General features: G+C 38.7%; 1 protein-coding gene across 1 annotated transcript; it reads left to right on the plus strand.

The window, feature by feature from the left end:
* The first annotated feature begins 6,026 nt into the window (after positions 1 to 6,026).
* LOC123516646 (tigger transposable element-derived protein 1-like) lies at positions 6,027 to 6,971 on the plus strand. Its single transcript, XM_045276247.1, has one exon. It carries the CDS (start codon positions 6,027 to 6,029, stop codon positions 6,969 to 6,971), a length of 945 nt encoding a protein of 314 aa, XP_045132182.1.
* Positions 6,972 to 13,081: the final 6,110 nt, after the last annotated feature.

Here is a 13,081-nt window from a genome sequence, read left to right on the forward strand (position 1 = left end):
TAAACTTTAATGGAAAGTTCACAGTATCCCCTGAACTAGTGCTATTAGATCTCACTGGGAGTAAATTATTGTTTTGGTAGGTGTCTACTACCTCTTCCTCTACTATCTGATTGGAGAGGAACAAATAATGAAGACTAAAGAGGAAAAGATCTGTCATTGATTATACAGGAATATCTGAACCCCCAAAAACACATAAGCAAGATATTTGGAATATCATATAAAATGTTGACTAATATAAGAGTGGCATTTCAATTCATGGACAAAGATATGATGAAAAAAATCATCACAAGCATGATATGTCTCATCTTTCTGTTCTTTAAGTAATCCCTTATCCAATCCAACATTACTCCTCTCAGTCCTACTATGTTCTCTAACTTCCAAAGTAGTCTGCTATGAGGGGACTTTATCAAAAGACTTTTTTTATGTCCAGGTACACAGTGTCCACCCATCTATCTCTGCTCTCCAGTCCTTCCACTGCTCTTGAGTAGAAACTTAGTAAATTTGACACACATGATCTTTCTGTTCTGAACCTAAATTGTCTGTTTGATATAACATGTTTTTCATCCAAATACTTAACCCATTTTCCCTTGATAACAATTTCACATCTTCCTTACAACTCTTGTAAGTGACACCAGTCTATAATTCAATGCCTCTGTTGACTTTCCTCCTTTGAATATTGTGATTATGTTGGCTCTCTTCCATTCTAGTGGTACTCTCCTTTCATTTAATGAACTTGAAACCATTTCCCAACCTGATTAAAACAACTGATCTTTACATTATTTAGTGCCCAGCCTGATACACCATCTGGCCCCATTGGTTTTCTGACATCCAAATTTTCTAGTAGTCTTCTAATTTCTTCTTTGTGCACTATGATTTCCTGCAATCCTCGGCAATACAATGTTTTATTTGGGTCTGTAAACTCCTCTTCTTCAGTGAACACAGTTTTGAAGCTCTCATTCCATATTTCACTCATTTCTTTTGCTGTTTGGTATGTCTTCCCTCCTTTAATTTTTTTTTTCTATTGTTTCCTTATTCATCTTACCATTTATAAATTTGTAATAAAAGCTTGGGTTCATCTTCACTTTTTTGCACCACATCTTTCTCAAAGTTTCTTTCTCCTCTCTCCTTACTCTAATATATTCATTTCTCACATCCTTATACTGCTGTCTGTTGTTTTCATTTCTCTGCTTTGCAAGTTTCTTCCAAGCTTTATCTTTTTCCCTTTTAGCTTGTATATACAGTATCTGCATTGTACCAAGCATGTATTCTTTTCTTTACTCTATAGAGAGATACATATTTCTTCACTTCATTATATTTCTGTAGAAATATTTCATATTTCCCCTGTTATGTTTTTCTATTCATAATATTCCTCCATTCTATTTCACCCAGAAATTTTCTTAACTTTTCAGAATTTGCTCTTGCATAATTCAATCTCTCGGTTTTGGAGTCCTTTCCATATCTTATCACATCCTTTTCCTGCATTTCCAATACTAATGTTAAATGGTCATTTCCCATTGGATTGATATATTGTATGATGCCCTCGGAGGGGGCTCTGGCTTCTTTGTGAATATTAGGTCAAGCAATGATGGTTCTTCTTCCTCTCTGTACCATATTGATTCTTCCACCCACTGATCCATTACATTCACCATAGTTAACTGTACCACCTCCATGCTCCATGAACCAGCATTACCCATTACTTCCATCTCTCCAATTTATTCTTTTACAGTTAAAGTCTCCTACTAATAGTATTTTTCCATCTCTTCTTATTGTGTTATCTAAGCACTTAGTCACCTCTACTTGCATTTTCTTATGTTCTTCTGTTCTCCATGCATTTGTCTTAGGTGGCACATATGTAACTATGATTCTCCTTTTTTTTTTCAATCTTTCTGTCTTGATTGTTACTCCCATTACTTCCACCATGCCATCTCCATATTGCACTTGCTCCACACATATATTATCATGAACCATTATTAGTACTCCTCCCACTTTTCCCTTTCTGTCTCTTCTCCAGCTATTATATCCTTCTTTCTTAAAGCTAACATGGTTATCCTCCCTTAGTTTTGTATCTACTATGCACATTACATCCGGGCTTCTTTTCCTTCAAATATTCTCTAACCTCCAACACACTGAACAACAACTCATCTATATTTGTATAAGTCACTCTTAATTTCTTGCCTCTTCCATTACCTCTTCCTTTTTCCAAAGATACCACTTCTTCAGTCTCATATCTAAAACCCACCAGTAGAGTTTATTTTCTCGAATTTTCTTTTTTTTTTCTTTTTTTTCTTTTCTTAGCTTCATTTCTAAGCACTCTCTCCTTTTCTCTCTTTTCCAGGTTCATATCTCTTTTACCCATATATTTTTAGATTCAGTATCTTCAACTAATTTCCCTGTTCTTGCCATCTCCTCTGCCGCCACTTGAGATCTCATTCTCACTTTCATTGGTCTCTTTCCCCCGTCACTAAACTTTCCCAATTTGATCACTTCCTCCATCTCTTCTCCCAACCCTTGTGTGCTGTCCTGACCAAACTATATAACACTCCTAGTTAACTATCTTCTCTGTCTCTCTCATGAACTTGTTATGGTTGTGGAAAGGTGGGTGGGTGGATGTGGGTTTGCACACGTGCGTGCTGCTGCTGCTGCTGCTACCGCCGCCGCTGCCGCCACCACCTTTTTTGGTGAATCGTGAAATACCTTTCTGTAAGTTAATCATAATGGTCTTTGGTATAATCAGTGTGGTGATGGTAGTACTATGAATTCATCACATATTAAAAGAATAAATTCTAAGTGACAGTTTCATGAATTTATCGGTAGGCTATCTTGATTTACCTTATAACAGTAACAGGACACATAATCATAAAGATGGATTCAGATGGTTGTGAGGTATTGTAAAAGCAGTGTTAAGCATAGATAGATTATATGAGTGGAAGCAGGAAAAGTAATTATCTCTGGGAATTGAACGACGATACGGTGTGTCTATGTACATGGAATTCATGAAAACCAGGTGGCATGATGATGGGTGGGGTCAAGATTTGAGTTCAGTCTTGAGAGAGAGAGAGAGAGAGAGTATATGTTTGAGTATTACGTAACCTAATATGTATGCCTGGAAAAAACAGGATTTATGTACAGGAGGAGAGAAACAAGTGGAAATTAAGAGGCAAAATGAGAGGAAGAACGGGATATGGATAGAGGACAAGAAAGGAGAAGAGGGAGGACAGAGAGAGGGGGAGAAAGGGACAGCTAGTCAGGTCAGGTCAGGATGGGGCAGGCAAGGTAGGAATTAAGATCTGAGTTGACCTCATAGGAACTGGTAGACAGATGCATCATTTCCATAGATTTTTTTCCATTAACTTTGATTGTCAAATTGACTAGTTGACACTGAATTTAAAAAATGACAATCCTTTTAATCATGTGCAGTCATGGAAAAGTGTAAACAGTAAGTCATTTTGATGATTTTTACCTTCATTTTCAATATTTTAGAGTACTTAGCCATAATTTGTTTTAAAAAATAACTGCTTTCTTGTAAATAATATAAATGCTTATTTCGTGCCTTTTTTGTCAATTTATGTTGCCTGCTTATTTCAAGGATTTTTATTGACTAAACATCTGGCTTTAATTTATATCTTTGCTGCTGCAGCATTACTGAACTAAAGTGTATGTACAGTACATTTTATGTATGGAAGATTGCATTTAGCTGACATTAAGTTGAAGGATACAGCATGTGGCAGTACACATGGGGAACATCTGGTGATACGTGGGACAATATTCTACTTTGTTATTATCAGGTCTCACAGAATTCCTGACCATTACTCCACTGTCATAAGCTCACAATTTTTCAACTTAAATCTATACAAAGAAATAGGTTCTCGACATATTTTTCTTTAATTAACATTTTCTTACATCATGTAACTACTTTTGGGAATAATTATAGTAACCAAACAAAAGAAATATGATTAATAGGAGAAGATTATGTCTGATGGTCTGACACATGCAGGCCGCATAGGCAATGTTTGTTTGAGTTTGGGGAAAACTGATTGTACCCCTCCTGAGAGGTATTTTTAATGATAGATTATTTTATGATTTAGTCATCATTACTGATATTTATCGTTAAATTAAAAACCATTGCGAATCATGTTATGATATAGTCAGCCATGTTCCACAATGTTGACAAGAGTTAAGTCAGTCATTGACAGTGCTATAATAGGGTTAACCCTGTCTTAGCACTTATGACTATGTCACAAGGTTACAGCCTGTCATAGATGGACTTGTCTAAAATACACAATTTTCTCTCACTGTGATGGTTTTTAGAATTAAACCAGTCTCACAACTTGATTTTGTTGACATCATGTTAGTCTAAATAATCTGTGTAACATGAAAGATGACTAGGTTTTTTACCTTGTGTTATTCCATAATAAAATATTCTAAACATGCATAAATTGAGAAATCCCTGTACTTAGTAAGACTAAACTGACTCTTCTAATGTCATTTACATTGCAAGGAAATGGATAAAGACTGGTATTAGTATGAGGTATCTGAAAAATAAAGATCAGGGGTGGTATTCTACAAACCGTCATAACTAATGATATTGTCATTACTCTGGCTGTCAGATCCCACAGAATTTATATCTACATGTACCATGTAGCTTGCCACCAGAAGGTAAATAATATTGATTTTACATTGTTCAATTCTTATTTATTTAGATAAAAATTTAATGTCATGGAGGAGATTAAAATGATTTACACTGTTTCCTATAGCAAAAATGGTTCTGGATTTGGAACAATTTGGATATGGAACAGCCTTCTGGAATGAATTATGTTCCAAGTTCAAGGGTCCACTGTACAGTAAGTCCTCGTTATACGGTAGTTCTTTATCCGGTAAATTCACAGTTACGGTATTTGGAAATTACTACCCTCAATTCGATATACGGTAAGAAAAATTCACAGATACGGTATCTGCTCATGTCATCTGAGAGAGCCCAGCACGGGGGACCAGGGGTGATGACGTCATCCATGCTACACCTCCCTGCCACTCACAGTACTGACTTCAACTTGACCACCTTTGGAGCTTATTATCTCTTCCCCTCCCCCTTTTTTTAACTGCATTACATATTACAGTAAAACCTCGCTTGATGAACGTCTCTAAGGATGAACAATTCGGGAGACGACCAAAAAATTTGTCAATATATTGACCCAGGGGACGAACAATATTTCGGGGGACGAACGTGGTTAAACGGCTCGCCGGCAGGCGCTCACCCATGCTGACGCTGTCCTTCACTCTCAGTTGCAGTTGATCGCTCGCTACGAACTGATGCGCGGCAGTTTGTTCGTCATTGCTAACTGTTCACAGTGCTTTTTTTCCTGTTTAAAGTGCTTTTTTTCATTTTTTCTTTGTGTATTGACCTAAGTGATTCAAGATGCCACCCAAGAAAGTTTTAAAGAAAATTACCATCGATGGGAAGAAAGAAATTATTGAAAAGCATGAGCGTGGTGTTCGAGTCTCTGATCTCTCCGCTCAGTACAAGATGGCTAAGTCGACTATCTTGACAATATTAAAGAATAAGGAAGCCATCAAAGCAGCCAATGTGTCTAAGGGGGTTATCTATCTCTCCAAGCAACAGACACAAGTGACTGAGGAAGTGGAAAAGCTGCTTTTAGTATGGCTTAATGAAAAGCAGCTTGCTGGTGATAGCGTGAGTGAGGGCTTGATCTGCGAGAAGGCTAGGCACCTTCATGACGATCTCAGCAAGACCATACCAGGAACCAGCGAAGCTCAAGAGTTCAAGGCTAGCAGGGGTTGGTTCAAGAAATTTAAGAGATGAACTGGCCTACATAATATTGTTCATCATGGGGAAGCTGCTAGTTCCGATTCTGCTGCAGCCGAGGCTTACAAGGTTATGTTTGCTAGTTTCATTGAGGAGGAAGGATATGTGCCACATCAAGTTTTTAATTTTGATGAAACCGGACTCTTCTGGAAAAAAATGCCAAGAAGGACATTCATCACCCAGGAAGAGACAAAGCTACCAGCCCATGAAAGATCTCCTCACCCTTCTGCTGTGCTCCAATGCAAGTGGAGACTTCAAAGCGAAGCTGCTTCTTGTTTATCATTCTGTAAACCCTGGGGTATTCAAGAAGAATAATGTGGTCAAGACTAGGCTACCAGTATTGTGGAAGTCGAACTCCAAGGCATGGGTGACCAGAATTATTTTTAAGGAGTGGCTGCATGAGGTATTTGCCCCCAGCGTTAAGGCTTATCTACAGGAGAAGGGCCTCCCTGTGAGGTGCCTTCTTCTGATGGATAATGCTCCTGCCCACCCTCCAAGTTTGGCTGATAACATGGATGAGGATATGGACTTTATTCAAGTAAAGTTCCTACCACCCAATACCACCCCACTTATACAGCCTATGGACCAGCAAGTGATTGCCAACTTCAAGAGGCTCTTCACCAAAGCACTGTTTAGTAGGTGCTTTCAGGTGACCAACGACACTGATCTCACCCTTAGGGATTTTTGGAAGAACCATTTCAACATCTTCCACTGCATTAACCTCATTGATAAGGCGTGGAATGAAGTAACTTATAGGACCCTTAAGGCATGTTGGAGGAAGTTGTGGCCTGAATGTGTCCCAGAGCGAGACTTTGAGGGGTTTGGAGAAGAGACTGGAGCACCTGAGGTTGAAGAGATCGTGTCCATAGGGAAGACATTGGGCCTAGAAGTGAACGAGGAGGACGTTGAGGAGCTACTTGTTGACCACAAGGAGGATTTAAACACCACCGAGCTGCAAGAGCTGCAGAATGAACAGCAGAAGACCCTAGCTGAGGAGCATTCTTCACATTCAGAGGATGAGGAAAGGGAGGAGGTTGTTCCCAGTGAAGTGATTCATGAGGTCTTGGCAAAGTGGAATGATGTGCAAGAGTTTATTAAAAAAGCACCATTCAAACAAAACAGTGGCCATAAGAACAGTGAATTTGATTAATGACAATGTCATGTCTCAATTAAGAAAAGTTTTGCAGAACAGAAAAAGGCAAACTATTCTTGATCGTTTTTTTAGTAAAGAGTGCTCAACAAGGAGAAGAGAAAGCAGAAGAACCAGCACCCAAGAGGGCAAGAAGAGAGCTAACACCAGAGGTAGAGTTGCCTGCAGTCCTTATGGAAGGCAACTCAAAGCAATAACTTCCTTCCTCCCCATCCTCCTCTCCTCCATTCCATCATGCCATCAATGTCCAGTCCCTCAAGTAAATAACCTTTTCTTTTTTATTCATTTTATTATCATTTTGATAGCATTTAGGTAAGTAAAACATTTTAGGCTTTTTATAATTATTTGTTCATGTCATGCATACATTAAAGGTCTATTATGGACAAATGTATGATTTTTTATTGGTCTGGAATGGATTAATAGTATTTCAATACATTCTTATGGGAAAAATTGATTCAAGGGACGAACAAATCGGGTGACGAACAGGATTTAGGAACGAATTATGGTCGTGAGCTGAGGTTTTACTGTACTTACATGCATTACCAATTAGATGAATAAATGGAATAATAAAGGGTCTATTGTAAGCACAAATATATTCATAGTAGTCATGGCAAACAATAAAAGCCTACTACAAGCGGCGAACCATGCAGCAACTGTTAAAGGGCACAGATGTGCCTGGCAAGCCCATTATCAGTGAATGATGGAAGCCGTATAACATCAAGCACGCCCTAGATAACATCAAGTCATCTTGGGACGAAGTGAAGACGTCTACCAAGAACTGGCATGCCACTCACAGTACTGACTTTAACTTGACCACCCTTGAAGCCTATTATCTCTTCACCTCCCCCTTTTTTAACTGCATTACATACTACTTACATGCATTACTAATTAGATGAATAAATGGAATATTAAAGGGTCTATTGTACACACAAATATATTCATAATAATCATGGCAAACACTAAAAGCCTACTACAAGTGGTGAACTATGCAGCAACTGATAAAGGGCACAGATGGGCCTGGCAAGCCCACTATCAGCGAATGTTGGAAGTCGTATAACATCAAGCATGCATTAGATAACATCAAGTCATCTTGGGACGAAGTGAAGACGTCTACCATGAACTTGGCGTGGAATAAAGTATGGCAAGAATGCACGCATGACTTCCCAGGCTTCGCTGAAGACAACATCAGTGCGATCTGAAATGACATAGTAAATCTGTGCCATAGGGCTGGCTTCGATGAAGTTGATGTTCAAGATCTTTTGGAAAGCCATGCTGAACCTCTCTCAAATTATGAACTTATAAGGCTAGACAAGGCATCACAGGAGGCAGAAAAAGAGGGAGATGAGGAAGAACCTGTGCGTGGCCCGGAAATCAAAACTCATAGAGAATGTCTCAGTGGTATCGAAAAAGCTCTGGAAACCCTGAAGGAACGTGACCCAAATCCTGCCAGGAGTAGCAAAGTGGCTCATGATGTAGAGAAAAGTGTAAAGATTTATCAAGAAATCTGTGATGAAAAAATAAAAAAAACTAAACAGTCCTCCATCGACACGTTCTTCAAACTAGTCAGACATGCCATCCCTGTCACACCTGCTGACCCTGCTACAGCTGGCCCTTCCTCTATATCCTCTTTCTTCAAACCATTTAAACGTGCCGACACGACCCTGCTACAGCTGGCTCTTCTACATCTGCTTCCGACAGTGCAGACGTCGATGTCTTATCCTTATCTGCCCACTCAGCAGAAGATGAGTAAGGGCTGAAATCCCTACTGTCCCTTGGCCTTGGGAAGGACATCATCTGATAGAATACATAGCGATTCAAAGGTAAATAAAAATATTTTCTGTTTATTTCTTTTGCGCAGTACTTCACTTTTTTTTGTAATGATTATTTTCATATATTTTCATTTCTGTAGGGGTGACTTTTGACGTGCTGGAATGCATTATTACATGTTATAATGGGTTCAAATTGTCTGGTAAATTTGATATACGGTAAGGTTTTCAGGAATGCATATGTACCATATAACGAAGACTTACTGTAAATATATATATATATATATATATATATATATATATATATATATATATATATATATATATATATATATATATATATATATATATACAGTAAAGTTTCGGTTTACGTCAGAGTTACGTTCCTGAAACATGACGTAAGTCGATTTTGTACGTAACTCGAGTTTCCATACATTTCAAAGCATATTATTGAGTTTTCAACCAATCATTGTTTATGGTCATTCAGGTAAGTTAAAGGATATATTGTTATATTATTTACAACTATATAGGAATATGAAACACAAGTTTGTTTTTGTTGATTAGGGCCATGAACGCGAAGAACTGCAGGTTACCGAGAGGGGTGGCCCTGAGGCCGCCAGGAGGGTGGGCAGGGCAGACAGGGCAGACAGCTGGGAGCGTAGTGCAGTGTGGTGGGAGTAGAAGCGTGGGCAGTGGAGCAGGAAATGCAATAGGAAAAGGCAATAGGGATCAACAGACAGACGCAGACGGTGCAAGTGAGCTGCGAGTGTCCGGAGTTGTTATTATTGTGATGGGTGCGCGAACCCTCAAGGTCGTCAACCTCCCCGTTGTCATGGTAACGGGCTTCCCATTTTCTTCTTCACTCCCTCACACACAGCTGCTGCCTCCCTTCTCATGTCTTTAATTACGTCCTCTTTTTCTTTTAGCGTAATGGTTTTCCTTTTTTTTAGCATCACTGCTGTCACAAAGGAGTTTTCTCTTTGGTGCCATTGAGCAAGATACTAAGAACTTGGATCAGTAAACGCAGAAGTAGGATAACACTCTTGCCAGGGGCAATGGTGTGGTGGTACTGAGGCAGGGTGTTATTGTATTCAAGCGTGAGGCGGGCGGTGTGACAGGTAATCACCAACAATAACAATAAATCCCGCGCTTTACGATATAAAAATTTTCAATTTTTTTAATCTTAAATTGCCTTATAGTAGACTGACGTAACTACGAGTTTGACGTAACTCGAGACCAACGTAACCCGGGAATTTATTGTATATATATATATATATATATATATATATATATATATATATATATATATATATATATATATATATATATACAGGCAACCCCCTTTTACGAAGGTTCACACAACGAAATTTCGCTATAACGAAGGTTTCATTTTACTACCATCTGCTCTTTTAACGAACACAAAACTCGCTTTAACGAAATTTTATCCAGGTAATTTTTTTTCAAATTTTGAAAGCCCTACCGTATCATGCAAGCTAACAGGCTTTTCAATACATCAGGAGCTGCTGGTACTAAGGCATGCCTCAGGAGAAATCCTGAGACACCCGTAGAATAAAGATCAAGATCAAGCCTATCTTGGACAACACAGGCTCTGCCGATACAAAGGCCTGACTCAGAAGAAATTCTGTGTCACCTGTAGCATCAAGATCAAGATCAAGATCACATGCACCACTCACTCTCCAGTCAAAACATAACAGCATCACCAGCAGCTCATCTTCCTTAGTTCAACTTACCACCAAAATGCCCTGCAATGTGGCCTAACGTTCCTAAGAAGACCAGGAAGTGTCTTACTCTCGAAGTGAAGCTGGGTATTATTCACGGACAAGAAAAAGGCAAGAAAACTAATAACATTGCTTCCCACCATGGCTTGACTCCATCTACTGTCTACTATTTTTAAGTCAAGAGACTCTATTAAAAAGGCTAGTGAGACCTCATCTTCCTTGCAAGCTAAAAGAACCACCAGAACTCGTGACTCTACAATAGATACAATGGAAAGCCTTGTGGAAATGTGATACATAAGTTTTGTATGCGGTACCATGATGCGCACTTTGTTTACATTCCACAGGTTGCCGGTTAGTGTATTTCCCGTTTCACTCTCCCTCCCTTCATAAAGTTAAGATTATCAACATTATAAAGTTACGTACATACATTAATTAGTGTACATTATAATGACTTAAAAATTAAACTACCTAAATGTTGAACTTCATAATTTTTACTTTCATTAAACCTTTTACTGTACTATGATGCACTCTCGCTTTGTTTACTCTTAATGGAAGTTCAAATCAGGGGTTAAACTTGTTATAATCGGTTAAACGAACGAAGTTTAACTAAGTGTTTTTAGGAATAACTTCGTTAAGCGGGATTGCCTGTATATATATATATATATATATATATATATATATATATATATATATATATATATATATATATATATATATATATAGGCAGCCCGTTAACAAAGGTTCACAACAAAATTTCGCTACAACGAAGGTTTAATTTTTATTACCATCACCAGCACCAAACTCGTTTTAACGAAGTTTTATCCAGGTACAGGCAACCCCCGTTTAACGAGCGCAAGGAAGATGAGGTCTCACTAGCCTTTTTAATAGAGTCTCTTGACTTGAAAATAGTAGACAGTAGATGGAGTCAAGCTATGGTGGGAAGCAATGTTATTAGTTTTCTTGCCTTTCTCTTGTCTGTGAATAATACCCAGCTTCACTTCGAGAGTAACAGCCGGTTCCTGAATGTATTGGTACGGCAACAAACCAAAACGCTTACCATGTTGTTTGGCTCGTGCACCAACTATTTATGACAGTTCGACAATTCGCTTTTTTGTGTTTGGAGCGCTCGCCAACCTAGTTGTCTGGCTTACCAAAAGGATATAAAGCGTCGGAATGGTTGGTAGCCCCGCATAGCTGTGGTTGGTAAGCGTGTGAGTAAAAACCTGGTGAAAACGTAAACAATTTCGTTTGATCAGCTGATAACATGTCTCGAGGAAGAGAAAAGTTGACGTCGCTAACCAGTGACCAGAAAAGCACGTTGGTTGATCTTATCAACCAATTCAACGTCGTGCTTGATAAAAATGGTAATTACTCCATGATAGCTAAGAAACAGGAAGCTTGGGAGACAATTACCAAGAAGTTCAATGCAATATGTGCAACACTGTTAATCAGTATTTTTTTTTTCCAGACTCATCCCTGACTATGATCACATTTTCAAAAAGTAGATAACACACACACACACACACACTATAGACCAGTGTCACTTACAAGTGTGGTAGCTAAGATGTGTGAGAGGGTGGTGAAGACTAGATGGACAGACTTCTTGGAGAAAAATGACATACTTTGTGAGTGTCAATTTGGTTTTAGGAAAGGGCGTTCATGCACGACAAACCTGATATGTTACTATTCGAGGGTGATAGATGTAATACAGGAAAGAGATGGTTGGGCTGATGGAATATATCTGGATTTAAAAAAGGCCTTTGATAAGGTACCACACCAGAGACTGATCTGGAAACTTGAAATGGTAGGAGGAGTGCATGGCAGTTTACTAAAATGGATGGAAGATTTTTGGTAGGAAGAGAAATGAGAACAATAATTAAGGACAGACCATCAGAATGGGGATTGGTGGAGAGTGGAGTTCCACAGGGATCAGTGTTGGCACCAGTAATGTTCGCAGTCTACATAAATGACATGGTGGATGGGGTGTCCAGTTATGTGAGCCTATTTGCAGGCGATGCAAAATTGTTACGAAAAGTGAGATGTGACAAAGATTGCGAACTACTCCAGGAAGACTTGGACAGAATATGGAAATGGAGCTGTACATGGCAAATGGAGTTCAACACGACAAAATGCAAGAAAATAGAGTTTGGCAAGAGTGAAAGAAGAATCAGGAGTATGTACAAGATAGGAAATGAAGACATAAAACCAGTCATGAAGAAAAAGACCTTGGGGTGACAATTACCAATGACCTATCGCCAGAGAGACATATAAACAAAATAATTGGAAGTATTGAACTTATTGAGGAACATAAGAGTGGCGTTCGTATATCTAGATGAAGAAATGATGAAGAAAATAATTACTGCAATGATAAGACCGAGGCTTGAATATGCAACAATACAGTGGGCTCGAACTTAAAGAAACACATAAGGAAACTAGAGAAAGTACAGAGGGCTGCAACGAAAATGGTGCCTGACTTAAGAGATTTGACTTATGAAGACAGACTGAAAAGAATGCAACTTCCAACCCTGGAAAACAGAAGAAAGGGGAGACCTGATAGCAATATACAGAGTGATGATTGGCATGGAAAAAATGGATAGGGAAGATC

Source organism: Portunus trituberculatus, chromosome 41, assembly GCF_017591435.1.
Source record: "Portunus trituberculatus isolate SZX2019 chromosome 41, ASM1759143v1, whole genome shotgun sequence".
In the NCBI taxonomy this organism is placed as follows: Eukaryota; Metazoa; Arthropoda; class Malacostraca; order Decapoda; family Portunidae; genus Portunus; species Portunus trituberculatus.